The sequence below is a fragment of the Tinamus guttatus genome, unplaced genomic scaffold, assembly GCF_059628265.1.
Source record: "Tinamus guttatus ecotype Peru unplaced genomic scaffold, ASM5962826v1 Tinamus_guttatus_pri_ptg000619l, whole genome shotgun sequence".
Classification (NCBI taxonomy): Eukaryota; Metazoa; Chordata; class Aves; order Tinamiformes; family Tinamidae; genus Tinamus; species Tinamus guttatus.
The window spans coordinates 237,415-255,647 of record NW_028289153.1 but is presented as its reverse complement, the minus strand read 5'-3'; the positions used below and the strand labels follow the sequence as shown (position 1 = coordinate 255,647).

General features: G+C 48.8%; 1 protein-coding gene across 1 annotated transcript in view; it reads right to left on the bottom strand.

The window, feature by feature from the left end:
• Positions 1-6,018: 6,018 nt before the first annotated feature.
• The window catches only part of PPP6R2 (protein phosphatase 6 regulatory subunit 2), a 69,786-nt gene continuing 57,571 nt past the window's right edge, over positions 6,019-18,233 (bottom strand). Inside the window, exons 18-23 of the mRNA XM_088535224.1 lie at positions 17,301-17,428; positions 15,663-15,838; positions 14,375-14,537; positions 13,935-14,023; positions 12,773-12,980; positions 6,019-6,172 (exon numbers count right to left, since the gene is read on the bottom strand). Coding sequence (XP_088391350.1) covers positions 6,019-6,172; positions 12,773-12,980; positions 13,935-14,023; positions 14,375-14,537; positions 15,663-15,838; positions 17,301-17,428 — 918 coding nt within the window. The remainder of the gene's footprint in view (positions 6,173-12,772; positions 12,981-13,934; positions 14,024-14,374; positions 14,538-15,662; positions 15,839-17,300; positions 17,429-18,233) is intronic.

The following is an 18,233-nucleotide window of genomic DNA, read 5'->3' as shown; positions in this document are numbered from 1 at the left end:
ATCCTTTCTTCCAGGTATTTGGGAATTCCCTCAGCTCTCACGCAGCTGCGCGACGCAGCCATATTCCAAACCTCTCCGGCAGCCCCGTGGGAGGCCGGAGGCGCTTTGGGAGCTGCTCTTCCTTCAGTCTTTGCTCTGAGCACCCGCTGCTCTCGTGCTGTTTGCCAGCTGAAGCTCTGCAAAAAGCAGCCGGGGGGAAAAGCCTTGGGCCAGTAGAGAAACGTCGTCTTTGCTGGGTTTGCTGAGGACACAATATCCAGATGTATCAGCAGGAATTCACCTGCCTGAACAGTTTTAACTCTATTAAGAAATTTTGTTTTGACACTGCTGCATGTGGCCCCTTTCCTTCAAGGACTGCCCCACCGAGGCTCCAGGAGGTTCCAGGTGGATGCAGGTTTGGAGAAGAGCAGAGCTCTCTGTGACAGCAACCCAGGAACCCTCCTGTCGGCCTCTCCCCTGCTGCAACGCGGCGCGCGGGCTCCTGCACCGCGTCCTCCGTGCACCGACGGGCCACGGCCAGGTCCGATTTGGAAAGCAAAAGCATTAACCCAAACCATCTTGCTGTAAGATCACGTCTCCGTGACGCCAACCTAGTTACGTTTCATCTCTCTGCAGCATCACGGTTTTCTGACTGCAATCGGGATTTTGGTTTTGGCAAGTTTAACACCCCGGTCCTGGCCACGGCAGCGCAGAGGGCTGAAAAGAGCCACGGAGCGGGGACGGCGCTGCCCTGCGGGTGCCACCTCCCTGGTTCTGCTCCCTGCACCAGAGCCAGCGCCAGGGCCTGGGCTGTCCACGCACGTGTGCACGCACAAACAGCAGCCTTACCGCGCTCTGCGTCTCCACCACGCTGCTTACAGGGTCCACCTCTGTGTGTATAAACAGATAGAGAATAATACATTGCAGATATATATCTATAGACACACGCATCGGTACGCAGAGGAAAAACTGAAATGCCGTGTGCCATGTGGATAAGAACAGATTCAAAATACTGCACGGAGGCGATGCCGGGCTGGGGTAGGGCCCCCTTTGGCAGGGGCCATGTGCCAGGGCGCAGGGTCTGCGGCGCGCGGGCCCCCTTGCAGCACGGCCGGCGCGTTCGGTGCTGGAAGGAATCGGTTCTCTCAAGGCAGCTGAAAGCAGAAGGGGGCTCCGAGGCCCAGCTGCCACGCAGGGCTCCTGGAGAGACGGTTCAGAACAAGGACCGAGGGACAACACGGACAGCGCAACCGAAAATCCGCATCCCTCCACCGGGACAGCGGAGGGAAGGGGAGCCCCAGGTCACAAACAGGACGAGCTTTCTGAGCAGTTTGCCTAAAATCCTTTAAACTAAGAGAGGAAACCATCCCCTGACCCTAGGTCTGTTCTGCACTGCAAATTCCAAACTTTCCAAACCAGAGCGTTGGCTGGTGTGAAGAGCAATGCAGTGAGGCCATGAGACACAATCTGGAGCTAAATCCTACATGTGGAGGAATGCTCACCGTCACTAAAGTAAGAAAGCTTGTGCATATCCACGAGTCTATTTAACGGCGCTAAGGTGTCTTATCACAGAAGAAACTGGACACAATAACTAAATCCATGAACTGCAGACAACGCGCCCCTCGGTAACTCCCCTGTGCTTGTAGATCTGCTTACTGGATATGTTTTAAATATATTATTAAAGCTTTCATTTAAATGTATCGTCTCAAAGCCAAGAGCTAATGGCTAAGTCTGCACTCGGCAACGGAAGGCATGGAGAGACGCGTCCGTGCGGGTCCCTGGTCCCGCTGCTCCGCGGAACGCGGCGCATCCCGCCCGGCATCGGGCAGCCGGTGCGACCCGGAACACCGCACACATCCTTGGACCATTCCGAGCACACCTGGAAAAGGAGCGCCGGGACGTACCCTAAGGCAATCTGCTCACCAAGCAGGCTGGAAACGCACGGAGACAGGAGAAAGAGCAAACTGTGCCCACGGTGGACATTCTGCCGCAGCCCCTCGGTGCTAAACAGGCTCTACCAGCTGTAACTGCACGATGGAACCCGCAAGCACTACGGGAGAGAGCTGGGAATGAGAAGAGATCGGAAAGGAACGGTTGTCACCAGCTGGTGTTTCATGGGACTGAAGCCCAGTCATGGTGTTCGGTCACTGCTGGGGTCAGGGGCGCTCACACTGCGCTTGATGAGGGACTTTTCACTTTTCATAATATCATTTGTGGGCATTTACAGAAAACCCTGAAAAGAACCTGATTTTCAGAAAATGTCTAGCACCAATTATTTGAAAGTTAAGACTTACATGGGTGTCCAATTAGGAGCTCACGACTACTAATCATTTCTGAAAAATCTTAGCTAAGAGTGGGACTGACCTTTAAACAGCAGGCAGAGCGTGAGATTTTCCTTGCAGAACAATGCAACTTTAAATTATTTATTTTAAATTACAAGGAGGGCGTGAGAGGGCTTCCAGAAAACAGCACTACGCCGCGACAGCACCAGCTCACACGAGACTGCAGCCGAGGGAGCCCCCGCGCCGCCGGCAGGACGGCGGCCACCACCCCGGCACCCGCGTCCCCGCGACGCGCCCGGCCACCTCGCCCTGCTTCCCGCACTGCCACCGCCGTGTCCGACACTCCAGCAAAGGGAAGGCCCCGTTTGCCCCAAGATCAAAGAGGAAAATATTCTGGTTTGGGGCTTGTGCTGCGGCCACGGCACCGCTGGATACTGATCCAGCAGAACAGACTGACTCTCAGCAGTGAAAACATTTTGCTCATCTCACTCCCCCACGCACACCCCCTCTCAATACGGTGCAGAAAATGTCATATACACTACATACATATCACAGTTAAAAATAGAGTATTTTTTAAATGACCGGGGGCCGGCTAGGATGCCTTTGCTTGTAACAACAGACCTGGGCGAGGTGCTTTTTCATACTCACGGGATAAAGTCCCTCATGACGCACAAACGGGTATATTTGAAAACAAGCTATTTGGCTGCCTATGTGTCGAGCTTCATGCTTTTATTCCGAAGCGAAGGACCTTCCAGCTTAGCTCCTGGACGGCTGCGACGGGCGGCGCTCGGCACGGGGCGGCGCGCGGGGCAGAGCCCGGCCCGGCCGCGCGAGTCCAGGCTGGCACCGGGCCCAGCGCGGCGGCCGGCCCGGCACGGCGCGGCGCGGCGCGCGCCAGGCGCTCTGCGCAGCAGCAGGTCCTCCAGCCTACGCAGAACATCCCGTGATCCAGGGTCAAGGACGCACCTTTCACTGACCTCGCTCCCGGGCAGGTTGAAGCGCAGTCCGTTTCTCCACGCTTGTTTCCTCCTATCCCACGGGAGCAGTTAAGTTCCCACCCAAAATCTCTGTGGGACCGACTACCTGTGGAGCAACAGCAGGAGTCCTGTGCTGGGGCCATCTCATTCTCCAATGTTGTCACTAGGTACAAAGTGCAAAAGTGTTGCTGTTCCTGCATCCATTAAAAACTTTAAAAACAGAACAACAAAAAAAAAACAAACAGAAATGGATTTCCATAATAATCTGAAAATACATTATTCTCCGACAAGCCAGCGAACACCTGATAACGTGTTTGTGCCACGTCTGCGCTCGCTCCCGCGCGGCAGCGCTCGGTCATCGTCATCCTCCGCGCCGCCTTCCTCGCGCTCCCTCCAGCCTGGAGGGGACGGCACGCGGGAGCGGAGCGGGGATGCCCGGCCAGGAGGCACCGGCTGCCAAACGACCCGGCATTCCGCAGGGAATTGTCGCGTCCCCAGAGCGGAGAGCGCGGAGCAATTCACTGGAACGCAGACAGCTCCCGTTTCTTAAGACAGTTCAGCGTTACAGTAAGGTAACTAGCTGGCCTCACTGGGACAATGTCAAAGACTCCCCTCCCACCCCACAGAAACAGAAAATCAAATCCCTCCCTGCTTCATCCCGTTTAAAGTGTTTGCATCTTTTCCTCCTATGAAATGTTTCTGATAAGGCTTTATTGCTATACAAAAGCGGTGCAAATGCTGCCCAAGGACAGCTCCATCAGGAACTTTGGTCACACGACTGCGGGACGGTTTGTGCACTGTCCAAGTCCCAGCGTAAGACCTGCTACCTTTCCAAAGAGAAGCTGAATACTGTGTGCAATAACACTAAGGAAATAGGACTGAACCCCAAATACAAAACAAAAATAAGGGAGAGAGGGAAGGGGACAAAGAACTAAAATTAGGCAGAAGGCTTGCTTGGGAAGAACCCCATCAATCCTGTGATGACTAACTGATCAATGCTACATTTAGACAATGCAAGTGTCTTTCAGAACAGATTGTTGGTGTTGAAACTGCATGTCTGGTCCTGAATGCCAGCTCTCTCATCAATGCAGCATTTATTAAAAAATAAAATTAAAATGAAAAAAAAAAATTGACAAATTGCATCACCAGGTAGCAGCCTGGCCTGGATCACACACGTCCCATTGCATTTGTTTCATCAAGCAGGGCCATTTAATGTGGCTTCAGCACAGGGCAAGACTTCTTCCTTCCTATAGACAAACCAGAAGAGCAATATTAGAGAAATACAACTACGAGACCATGCTCACTCCTAACGCTTACTTTCAGCCTGGCAACTCTCTTCTTCAGCAGTATCCGAGCCATCCTTCCTCCGTTTTTGTTTCCTCTACCTGCTAGGGCATTATTAGCTTCCTAGTCTGAACCTCTTCTGAATCCCATTATCTGAATACAGAATATTACATTTAGAAAGCAAAATGCAGATTGAGAAGCCAACTTTAACCACTGCTTGCACAACGTTAACTCACTGAATAAGAACGTTTGAAATGTGCCAGGGCCCTGGCACAGGCTGCCCAGAGAGGCTGTGGAGGCTCCTGCTCTGGAGATCTCCAACCCGCCTGGATGGACCCTGTGCCCTGGGTGTCCCTGCGTGTGCAGGGGTTGGGCTGGGTGATCCCTGGAGGTCCCTGCCACCCTCAGCCGCTCTGGGATTCTGGGATTCTTGGATTCTGGGAGCACGAGGACTCACTCCAAAGCAGCCTCAGCGGGGCCTCCCCGGAGCACGAGCCTGGAGCCGCGTCCCGGCCCCTCGCTCCTTGCCTGGGCCATGTCACGCTGTGCTGGCCTTGCCACCCACCTTGTCCTGGGCAAGGACACATCTGGCAACCGCTGGCCGGGCGGCGCGCGGCCGTGCCCCGTGTCCGACGGCTCCTGCCGCCTCGGACAGCCCTCGTTCCCCGTGCCCGGCGCTGGCTGCGCGGTGCTCGGCGCCCTGGCCGTGCCAGGGCTGGTGGCACAGGGCAGGGGACAGCAGCCTGGTACGTGCTGAAACGGGCACAGCACTTGTGCGATGGGAGCTGGGGACCCCCAAAACACAGGGGTGCCCGGGGCAGGGCCGAGCCGCAACGGGGCGGCCAGCCGGACCATATTTACTGCAGCAGCGTGGGCTGGATGGGATTTGCATGAAGTTCTAGGCACTGGCTAGAGCTTTGTCCTCTCACTAGAAGTATCGAAAGGGAGAAAATGCCCTGGGCTGGCCCAGGCGTCCGGCCTCAGCTTCAGCACCGTGTGGGATCCAGCCTGACGGCGGGAGAGTTCCCAGAGGATTCAGCGAGGCCGGAGGCCGCACGGCTGCCGAGAGGATAACACCAACTAGGACCCGTCTGCACCCTCAACACTCCCTAGCAGTCACGTTTGTAACCTTGCTCGTGTCCTTTCTCCTCAAGATTCCTTCCAGTTTCAGTTTCAAAACCCATTCTCCAAATTTCCTCTCTCATTATTTTCATTAATGTCTAAAAGTTCATCTCAACAACGAAACCCATTCGAGCATTTGTTCTGCAGCAGAAAGAAACAAGAATCCATTATTTTAATGATAACAGGCGATTTTATAGAACCTCTGACAGCCTCAGAGATACCCGTAACAAACTGCTGCAACAGGAGAGTCCCACATTCCTGATACGCTCCCAGAGCCTCCACATGGACTAATCCTGCAGCTCTTTAGGGGACAGCGCGTTTGGGGACAGGTCAAACAGGCTCCGCGGTGCGGAGCGGGCAGGGACGTGCCAGCCTCACCTGTCCCTTGGCGCCGTGTCTGCGCCCGCGGTGACGGTGGCCGTGCCGGGGGGACCGTGGCGCTCCTCCGCCGTGCCCGGGGCCTTGGGCGCTCTCGTCGGCGCCGCGTCCGAGATGCTCAGCTTGTCGAGCACCACGCCGTCCGCAGCGCTGCGGGGGAGAGGCCGGGTTAAAGGGCAATTAATGCTAATTAGGTTAAATTGCACTGGAGGGAAAAAAGAATTAAAAAAATCCTCCTCCTCACCTAACTCATGCCGCAAAATTCCCATACAGAAGTAAGAAATGCAAATAAACTGGAATTGAAAAGCACTGTGTGCATCCTGGAGGCTATGTTTTCTAAAAATCAGCAAGACACCAAAAACGCACAGAACAATAATTCCTTTAGGAAGGCCCTTCCATTTCCTGCAGCAAAATGCAGCCTGTGAATGTCAGTGTGCCATCGCCGCCTGGCAACAGGGCATTCCAGCACCCCCTGCACTGGGAGCTGGAGCGTGGTCCCGGGAGCGAGCACGGGAAGCGAGGTGCCCGTCGGCAGCAGGAAGGATGCAGCAGGAACTGCGCGCGGGGAGGGTGGCACCAGCACAAACACAGCAAGAAAATCGAGTTTGCTACGAGGAGAAATGAACTACAATCACCCCACTCACCTGCACCGATAACTGGAGGCTACTGGTACCACCGCCAGCCCGTCACTCCTGGAACTGTCCTCCCCTACCCAGTAAAATCTTGGCTATTCCCCAGCCCACAGTTCCCTAAACTGCCCATTCTAGCAAAGCACATTCTTGATCTCGCACACGCTGCTATTATAAACTAGAGATTTTTCCAAAGTGGTAACTGGTATTTGTGTCCACTAGGAAGAGACTTAAAATCAAGGAAAGAACCTGTAATTCTGAGGAAGAAACAAGGCAACTGGATGTTCAGGAATGGGGTCTTTGGAAGCTGCAGCTACAGCAACCTGCCTTCAGTAACACACACCATGGCAGATGAACACGCCCGCGTGATTACATTCCTAATGACACATCTCTAAAGCAAAAAAAATGCTGAAATTCTGAAAAAAAGAAAAAAATGCCAGCAGAAAACCTCCAAATCTTCTACATGCATATTCAGAAGTCCCATGTTTCTGTGTCAAGTGATTACTGCAAACCCTTTTATATTTTTGCCTACTATATAGAGTAAAACAAAATAATGCCAAATGCAAAGACATTTGAAATAGAGAGCCTAAAGACAAACGTGTTTAGGATCAGTGTAATGAAGCCGTGGATGCCCTGGAACACGTAGTTCTGCAACACAAGGACACGGAGCCCCACGTTACAGGATTATGAACTGCTGGTGTCTGAAGGAGGCAGGAAGAGGAGTCTGGAATGCAACCAGGGCCTGACGATTAAAACACACGACAGATTGGACTTCTAGTTTCTACTTCTGCAGCTACTTTTCTATGTGCTCCTGAAAAAAAACTTGTAAGAAATGAGGAATAATTATATAAAACCAATTATCTTTATAAAGATCAAACATGCTTTTAAAAAGAAACACTGGAAGGAGAAAAATATCCTATAGAGAAACTGTGGGGGACAGATGAGACGACGGACAGCCAAACTAACTTTGTGAATTAAATTGCTGTAAATATCATTAGAAAAAGACCTCTCTCACAAGAAACTTGGGCTCATGATGGGACTTCAAATGGGACAAGGATAAACTTAAATTCAATCAAAAATGAATGTTGGCTTCGAGTTGCCTTTGGGGAGTTTTTCTGTTAGGATGATCCCATACAGGGAGGCCACCTCCTCCTCTGCCCTCCTGCGGTTCTTCTCCCTTGCTGCTGGAACCTGCAGCTCTCAACTACGGAGTTTCAGCTCTGCAAACTTGTTTCTTAGAGAAAAATCTGCCAAAAGGATTGCATGCAGTTCTCTGCTTTTACTACATGTAATAGAATACCTGCAATGTAAGAGTTATTATTTATCCTAACTCCAGGTCCCAGGTGCTATAACATGGTTGCTCATTTCTTTGCTCTAATGCAGAAATCCCACCAATAAAAAAGGCTTCTCACACTTCTTAACTACTGCAGCTCTCGCAGCTGATACACTCTTAAAATAAAATCATATGCTGCTCTATTTATAAAGATGAGAAGTAGATGCTTGCTTAGTATTTGATAACACATCAGTTCTTTCTAGCAATTTCTCCCAGCTTTATGCAGAAAATACTTCATATTGCAACTTTTTGCAACCGTTCTCTCTTGCCCAGTTTAACCATACAAAATTCTTCCTACCCTTCCACTGCCAGGCACACATCCTCTTCCATCCCAGCCTTCCACGGAGTTCCTGGGATCTGGGCAGCTGTTTTGGGCGGCGTTTCAAAGCAGCCTGGCTCAGCTGGTGACAAGGCAGGGACCCACCTGCTCTAGCCCTAGTGCAGCTTTTTGTGCTGCTAAAAGTGCAGTATTGATCTACGCTCATCGCTACAAGATTTGTAAGGAGCTCAGGCTGTGGTCATGAGCGATCCAAGAGCTTTCAGTGTTTCAGGAAAGAATGAGTTTGCTACTGAATAAAACAGCCTTCAGTTCAATTCTACCCCTCCGAAGCTCACTGGGAGGCACTAGATATCCCCTAGGCTCTTTGCCAAACATTGAACAGTAGGACACAGACACCAAAACACGGCAATGACACGCTAAGAAAAACAGTGGCACTAGGAAGAAGGAAACAAGGCTTGTATAAAAGGCATACCTAAACACAAGTCTCATGCTGAGCCCATAAGCAAGTCCTTAAAACCCAGACTCTGCAATAGTCAACCAAAAGACAGAAAGTAAGAGATGCACCGGCAGCCATGCAGAACACCCCCTTAACAAACCAGCAAAGCGCGTGTCGGCTGGGAATTCGAGTCACACGACGGGAGGCCTGACCCCAAACTGCATGCAACCTTACAGCAGAAAGGCCAACACACGCGCCAGCACAACAGATCCAATCATTGCACTAAGCGTTCATCGTCAGGTGGAAAATACAGACTTTATCAGTGAAACTGGACCTCGGTTTAGTCACTTTGCTTTTACTTTTCTTTCCCAGTAAAAGTATGCGGATATATAGCCATTTTTTACAAAAATGCTCGAGTCATGCTTCCCACGGCATGCTTATTTTTCCCTCATGACCCGTTTGAAGCATTCAGCAACTCCTCCCGATCAGCCAGCAGGACAAGACACAAGACAAGCGCCCTGGTGCTGGTTTTTCATGCCCTTCGCGTGCGGCAGCGCGTCTGAACGTCATGCAAGGTGAGCAGGCAGCAGGCACAGAAAACAAAAACGTATCCCCAAAGGGGAGAGCTCGAAACATCCACTGTGACAACGTAACTCCAGTCAGCCTGGGAAAGCGGGGCTGGTTCTCCCTGCTGCACGCGAGCGTCGCGCTGCAGCAGCTGCAGCGGCTGCAGCAGGCGCAGCCTCGCGCGTCCCCGTGCATCCTGCATGCAGTGCAGAGGCTCCCTGCGCCGCCGGGCCCGGGGCGCCGGCCGCTGCCGCAGAGCTGTTTCCGCAGAAGGAATTCGAGGCTTCCGCTGCGTTTAGAAGGAAAGCTAAATATTTTCATCCTAAAGCTGGAGACAATCTGGAGAAAAAGAGGAGACTTCTAAGGTGATTTTGGAGAAACACCAAACAGAATATAGAGATCCCTGTTTTAGTCTCATTTGTGCTTCAGTTCTAAGAGAACCACTGCAGCCCCTGCAACACTTCCTGCCAAAGCCCAGGAGCGCACAGGCTGAGAAGTGGCATTAAACCCACATGAAAGAAATACTTTTTTTCTTTTTTTTTTTTTTTTTTCTTTTTTTAACAGATAGAAGCAGAACAGCAGATATTGTTCAGGTAGAATCCAGCCTCCTTTCTAGAATTTCTTTTTCCTGTTGCTTATCAAAATACTTGTTTGATCTCTGGTCAAGGCCACTCAGGAGAGGAGGCAAGAGCGTGATGTTGACAGCAAACATATAAAATTTTCAAGAAAAGTAGATTAAAAAGAAAAAAGCATCACTAGTTTGGGAAAAGTTAATAGAAAGTAAAAGTTATAAACATCCCAAATCCCTGTACCATAAAGAGCAAAAGCTGTGACTCCTTTTTCTTTACACAGCTCATCTTTAAAGGAGCTGCTAGAAACTTGATCTGAGCAGCTCAGCAGTGAAATACTTTGGTCAGCTTTTGAAGATAAGGAATAAGAAATGCAAAAGCTTGCATTAATACCAGACAATTAGAAATTAGGCGCACAGACATGGAAATAGCAAGTCATTTCCGAGCAGAAGTCCCTAGCACATTAACACTGATTATGCTGCTTTCCAATGCAAATCCTGGAAGCGTTGATGCTGTTGCCCAACATCAATAAGCAGAAGAGCTGCGAAACCTTCCTGCTCAAAGTGCTGACTGTGGCGTTCCACGTCCCCATCCAAGGGGTCATCCTGCAGCTCTGGCACAGCCTTGCAGGTGTCTTTAACATCTTTGCAGCTCCTGGGCTGTTGCTTTGGACTCAGCCTGCTGCTCTCCCACATCCCGGGATGCGGATGCTCCGGGGCGGCCGCTGCCCCCGCTCCAGCACTACGGAGCTTTTCTAAACAGGGCACGGCCCCGTGGCCAGGAACCTCACACAAACACCCACTCGATCCAAGGGACAGGAAACCTCAGCAGTTTGTTAAACGGCATCGGTTAGTGAAATAAAGCAAAAGGAGCACATATGGTCATTAAAGTACTTTCCAGCACCATGCAGCTCACAGCTCCGAAAGCCTCCAGCCCTGCAGCGCGGGGACAGCGCTGAGCTCCGCTCCAGCCCTCCCGCCCTGGAAGCCGGAGCACGGGCAGCTCCTGCCCCTTTCCCACATGGAATGTCGCGTGTTTTCTGCACTGCGCTCCGGTGCATTGCTCTTTTTGTCTCTGACACGGAAATTACAGCAGATTCTTGCTAGTTTGCACAGTGACTGGGAAACACCACTTAGATGGTAAATTTTAGAAGATAGCTAAAGACCCACGATTTAAAACAAAAAGGAAACTGAAAAAAAAAAAAGAATTTTGCCTTGGATGATGCATCCAGTATTGTATTATAGCCAACACCATAAAAGTAAAATGTCGAGTAGTGTTCTTATGAGGAGGTCTCAAGAGGCTGGACTTTCCCAGTCCCCCTGTCTAATCCCAGCAGGCAGCGAATCCAACGCTGGCTGCGACCTGTAGAGCACAAGGCTTCGCTCTGGTCACCTGGAACAGAGCATGGATTTTCCTTTCAACGTGAAACCAATTCCCATCTGCAGAAAGAGCTCAGGAACAGGTGGGATGGCAGAAGCCCAAGGACACATGACGCAGGAACCTACAGAACACCGGATTTGGGTTTAATGGCTCATTAACACATATGTCACCACACACGTTCTTTTCAAAGGACTATAAACAGCCTCAAGTGCAATTTAAAAAAAAATATGATTTCTAGGATCTGTTTTAACTGACTGTGAAAATGGGAGCTTTCCCAGACTGTGTCTAACCCAGAATTAAGTAACTAAAGGGAGAAACTACGTGTCAGGTGGATGTTTGGAACCCTGAGAAGTCACCAGGATACATACCCTCCGGCTGCAGGTCTAAATATTCTGAGCAATACCCACAGCAAGAGAGAAAGGCAGCAAGAGAGGCAGAAATGGAAAGAAGGCAAAGAAAGGAAGAAAAAGAAAACAGTAAAGATTGCTGCAAAAATAGACAAATGAATCAAGTTTGCAATCTCATCCAGAAATGGTGATCCCTATAGCAGAAATATGAAGGAACACATTACAGGCTATTTTTGAGGGTGCAATTGCTGAACACTGGATTTTGGACCCAAAGGACATTCGAGGGAAACATCAAAAATAGAAAACAGTTACTAAACTGTCAGTTCAGACTTGCATGACCAAACCTACCTTTGGTTTGCTTCCTCCTTTCCTATGTCACCCGTTATGTACGCCTGCCTGTTTTTGAGCCCCTGCTTTCTAACTCCTAGCAGCTATTTGCTGGGGCACTTTGGCATGTCGAGCTCGTGCTGACTATCCAAAAAAGGTCACACAACCACAACCCTATAAAACATAAATATCTGCTCCTGAATTAGACGCCCAAAATACGGGGACTCCCAACTAATAAAATCACAACTCTCACATTTATAAGGAATGTAAGGGAAAATCCAAACATCCTCATTTTGTGTAAAAATTCTGGACATGCCAAAATGAATGAGAAGCTTATTGTTTTCAAAAGGAACTGCAGCTCTCAAATGATAAGTGTGATGGATTAGATGGACACAATTCTAACCACACTGCCTAATAACCAAAAGTTAAGCAGTTTCAGTATTTACTCTGTCTTATTCCGGTATTTTTCAATTCTATAGTTTATTGTTTATAATGTTCTGCTTTGTCAATAACGGAAAAATGATAGTTAGAGTCATTTAAATTCTCCTCCTGCAGGACTGCCCTGATTCCACGCCAGGCTCTGGATACCCATCATTGGAGGCTCTGCAGGAATTTTCTATGGGATCTAACGCTGCAATCCCTGTGGGATCTAACCCTGGGCCATGAGCCCAGCCTGAGCTGCAGCTAGTCAGTGTGACCCATGACAGTGGCTAAAATGAGCCATGCGTGCTTCTTATAATAAACCTATCGTAAGTATTTTATCCGAATGTGACAAGAAGAGTTCCATGGTGGAAAAGAGCAGGAGAAGGACCACGTTAATGCCTCGAGATGCACTCCGGAGCAGGCCGGGGCGCTGCCCCGCGCGAGCGATGCCCCTCGCACCTGGTGAAAACGGCCTTCTCGTTCTTTGCATCCATGGTCAGCTTGATGGTCTCCTGGCCCGAGCCCGTGCTGATGGTTTCCGTGACGATATCGGCCTTGTCGTCCTCCTCGTCGCTGTCCGAGCCCCCCGAGGAGCTGCTGTCGGAAGCCACCAGCGGCGCTTTCCTGGTGACGCAGACGTTCCACACGCAGGGAGAGGCAGCACTGGCTGGAGAGAGGGAAAGTCACCTTGCAACAGGAACAAAACCTGGGAACGGCTCCGTGCGGACACGCTCAGGAAGTGGGGCGGTAGCAAATGGAAGGCTGAGAATTACAGCAAATTTTGAGATAATGGGTTTTGTGCGGATCCCATAGCATGCAGCATTATTTTTTAAATGGCCAAACAAAGAGAAAAAATGAATCCTCTTTTCCTGCATCAGGAAAGGGAAAGTGCCGGGCTCCCAAGGAGATGGTCGCTCCGGAGGAGGATTGAGGTGGTCCGTGACACCCCTGTTGATCACGGCTGCTCCGAGAACATGTTATGGTAGAACCAAAGCAGCTTTTCCTTTTAGGCCGTCCGTGGATTTTCACTCCACGCACATGGCTGCAGCCTTGGAACTGAACCCTGATCCGAGGTGGGAGGCCGCATGGAAAGCGAACGCAGCCAAGGAAGGCGGCGTGCTCTCCACGGGGTGATCCCCACCCTCAGCTCTCACTACGGACAGAATTGACTTTAGTTCCACCCGGGGCCTCTATCAACTTCTTTTTCCTTGCTCAGAAAAGAGGATGGAAATAAATTAGACTGATGCTAACCAGCCGGCTGGGCACAGTGACCAACAGACTAACTTATCAGAGTGTTTTATTTCCTGGTAGGAGTTTTTCTTACCAAGCATATGGCTAAAACCAGCATTTTCAGATCGTTTACAAAGGAGTTGTCTCTGTGACACCAATACTTTCCATCCTGAATTTAATACTTTCGCTGTGGGACAGGATTATCCCCCCAAAATCGCCAGGATTTCTGAGTATTATTTTAATGGCCTGAACTCAGCATGGAGGAGCTCCTGTAAGCAAGGCAAGGCAGGCAGCACTGGAGGGCAGCTCTCCCCGCGGGCCTGGCACGCGTTACGTCAAGCAGTTTAAGTTATATTCTACACCTGTTTTGTCTTGCAACATTCTCACTTACAGTTCTTGTCCTGACTCTGCTTTGGGTTTCCATCTGAACCGCTGCTCTCTGTGTCCACAGGAGAACTGCATCGTGGACCCGATTCAGAGCTGAAGTAATGGGGAGAAAGCCTTGAGAATGAAGCGCAGGTATTCTGCTTGTTACTATTTCTTTACACTAATACCTTTAATTTTTTGAACTTGTTTCTGTACTTATTCTAAGGTTGCTGCCCTGCAGCAGTGGCAATACATACTGTGCTCCTGTATGTCAAGACATGACTACTAATGTCAGCGAAGCACGAAGCCCTGACAAATATTCAGCACATAAAATAAAAGGGGCAGCAGGGAGAATGGAAGGGGAAGAAAATAAGACTCCAATCAATGAACTCCCTCAAGCCCTATTTCAAATATTATTTCGTTCAAAAATCATAAAGAAACGGACTGCATTTATGCCTCTTTTACCAACAGAAAGGTTGGAAGTCTGTAAATTTTGCCCATCCTTTCTCCTCCGGCGTGGTGTTCTCGGGGGCTGCTGCGTCCCACACGCTGGAGCCCACGTCCATGGCCACGCAGGGCGGCGGGGGCTTGGCGCTCACCGGCTCGAACGCCGCGGTCCAGCCGGCGCCTGCGGACACAACAAGCACACGGCAATGCCTACGGCGCCTCCAACCTCCGGCTTCCCCGGGTTTTCCAGAGGGCTCACAGAAAGGAAAAAAAACACAATAAAAAGGAAACGGGAATCTCTTCATTATCTGTCTCTGAGATTACAATCAACTTGAAAATCCCTTTTTTGACAAATTTTTTTATCCACAAGAGAGAAGCACTGATTAAGAAAAATGTGCTCAAGAATTTCTTTATTCTCTGAGCCAGTCTCAACTGGACTCTGTTTAAATACATTAATTTCTTGCCACTTTGAACTGTTTCAGACATTAACTGCTTAATCTTGGCAATTACAGATAGAGAAATGATGCATGGATTCAAATGTTTAAGATCACGGAAGTGATCTGGAGAAAAATTAAGCATAGGATTTGGGTTTCAAGGTCCAGTCTATTGTTTCATTGTTTTTGTGTTTATTAGAACATTCCTACAGGTCATAAATCTTTAAACAGCATTTTCATGAGCTTTTCTCAAGGAAGAGAATTTACTCACATAGCAGAGGTCTTGATTTGCACACAACAAAACTCAGAGGATGAGAGAGCCACCAAATCTGCACTCACCCATAAACTGAACCAAAATTTCCAAATTTAGAGCCAAAGTCTCTAAAGAGTGATCACACTGAGGTACAGTACCACAGGTTGTCATTTGTATTTACTGGTTCTTGCTAGTAAGGACTGAAAGTAATGACTTCTAAATGGCTGTAGAGAGCTGATTACAAAAATGAATATGGTTTATGCTCATAGTTACCACACAGAAACACCAGCATAACATAAAACAACATAAAACAAGCACTCTCAAAACTGAAAATACTTGCACCAAAAGCAGGCATTGCACCACGTGGAGAAGAAAAAGGCGCTTTGGGGAAAGGCCCGTTGCCCCTGGGTCTGAGCAACCCGAGCCGGCTCTGCGCAGGCCCACGGCGCGTGGCAACGTGCACAAGCAGCTCGTGTTGCCATCCTCCGCTGGTATTTGTCCCGTTTTTTACCTTTTACACTAACGGAGCTAATAGCATGACTTGTGTGTGTGGCTGTCAGCAGAGCAGCACAGCCCTGCAGGGAGGTCGGGCACCGGCGAGGCCGCGGCCGCGTCTCACCTTCCGCGGAGGCCGCGTCCGTGTGCTCGGCGGCGTTGTTCCTGTTGGTGTTGGCCGAGCAGGGGGGCGCCTGCCGCGCCACCTCCTCCTCCTCCTCCGAGTCCACGCTCCCGTCGTGGTCCCCGTTCTCCAGGTCGCTCTTGGACGAGCTCTCGGAGGCCTGGGAGGCGCCGAACCTGCACGCGGAGGACACGGATTATCATAGAGGCCAATTTAACCCAAAAACCCAACTCAAATACAAGGGACAAAAACAGTAGAAATGACAATGAAAGAGAACGCAACACCCACAAAATCAGACATATACAGGCAGATGCAAGCAGGTACAATCATATACAATCTATTTGCTACTGGAGAAAAACATGAATATAGTATACTAATTAAATAATATGAGAGTACCTCACATTCATTTAAAACAGTAAAAATAAATAACATGAGGGGAAATGTCCTTAAATGAAATAAATATGGTAAAGAAGAATATTTCTCTTTATACATATCACATGGAACCTGACTAAAACCCATAATTTGTCATATGTTTTCTACATTCAAAGGAGGGACATGAGAGATGAAAGATTAGCACCTAACAGCCAATAAATAAGCAGGGAAACAAATCATCTCTAAGAAATTATAATGTCTAAATGCTACGGATTAATCTGTATGGCCGATCACTTCAAAATCCTTATTAAAGATCAACGCCCCACAGTGTTATCGTTTATCGCGGGCACTCGCTGCCGCTCGTGCTGAACTCGACCCGCTCTGGATTCCCCGGAGGACACAGCGTCTTCCTAGCCCTTGCAAAGGACACAGACACCTAATCCATAGTTTTAAGGGCAATTCCGCACAAGCCGAAGTTGGGAACTCATCGGCTGACGTCTGAATCCCTTTTACAGAGCTTGTTTGCTCAAAACTTGTAAAACGCAGAGAAGCAACAGCAGATATTAAGTCCCTAAGAGCTTTGCTCATCAGAAGACATCTGCACAGGTGTGATGGGAAACACTCAGCCTGGACATTGGTAAGAGCAGACGAAACGGCGGCAACAAAGTGAATATTACTGTGATAAAAATAAAATGCTAACAAAATGCGTATTAGTAAAAAATCAGTTTACTAATCTTAGGCAAATAAATTTAAGGTGTTAACCATTTTTCTTGCATCATGTATTTATATTTTAGATTTGCCATTATAGAAATAACTTTTTTTAATAGCTAACTATATCAAAGAGTTGAAAAATGCCAAATGATTGGCAATGCCAGAGACACACCACGGGAGATCCTTAATTGCCATGCAAAACACATTTTTCTTGGCTGGACTTTTTGGAAACGTCTCTTTATGTCCTGGCCTCAGTCTTACAGTCTCCTTCTCAGTCTCCTCCTCTCCAAACATGAGGAAAGAACAAGTTCCAAGTTTTCCAAGCTAAGTTTAATCACTGATAACAGACTCCACAAACCGGTGCTCCCCTCATTACTGCATCCTTTTCTCATATTCAAGACAATCACCATTTTCTTTTTTGTGTGTGTGTGATATGCAAAATTATTTTATACAAGAAAGAGACTTCAGAGAATGTAATTAACAAATAATTTAACAATTAACTGAAACTCAGCTTCACAGAATTCGGAAGGAAAAAAGGTTTTGTTTTCATCTTACCTTGTTCTTGATTTCACTTGGGTTGCATAGGTTATCTCCTTCTCCTCCCAGATATCTTCTTCCTCCTCATTATCATCAAATTGTTGGATCCGCTCATTGCAACAGGCTTCAAAGAGGGAAGCGTTGGGCTAAAAGAGCATCAAAAAGAAATCAAGCAAATCCACTTGCTCTTTGGAGAAGGAGACAAGAATTTTGTTGATGAGAAGGGGGACAGAGGGGACATCGGCCCCACTCCGGGTCCCTGGGTGCCACAGCTACAGGGAGCCCCAGCAAACACAGCCCTTCGCGCCGCACAAACCGACCCTTCCAAACACATCACCTTCCTTCCCCCAAATTACAGCTTTTCAGATACGGGTAGGGTGAGCGACCCCTGCAAAAACCCAAGTCTTCTGCCCAGTGGGGTGTTCTGGAACCTCTGAATTAGGAGGTTTTGCAGTGCTGATTGCAGTGATGCACAGGCCGGATCAACGGCTGCCGTGCAATTACAGCAGACAAAAACACTCTCCAGTCAGGAAAAAATAAGTTAATACGGGCAAATAAATAGTTCTTTGTGCCTTAGCTGGCCATTCCAAAAAGGAGACCTTTTTTTCTGTACACATAAAGCGTGGCCAAGAGCAGCAGAAAGAAGAAAACCTTTCCAGAGAATTGTTTAAGTGAAAAGGAGCATTTTAAAGACTAAGGAAATCTGAGCCTCAATATCGACTAAGCAACTTTCAGTCCAGGGATGAGTCTGGGATCACATCATTTAAGCCACTATCCATCTTCTTCAATAGGTAGTGATTTATGTCAGTAAAACAAAAAAGGAAAAGATACCCCCACGACAACACACAGACCCAGGAAAAAAAAAATCTGCTCCACTAGTTTTATTTTCCCCTAGTTTGTGCGTGGCAAGATTATCAAAATGAAAATAACAGCAATAGATTCAAATTGCAG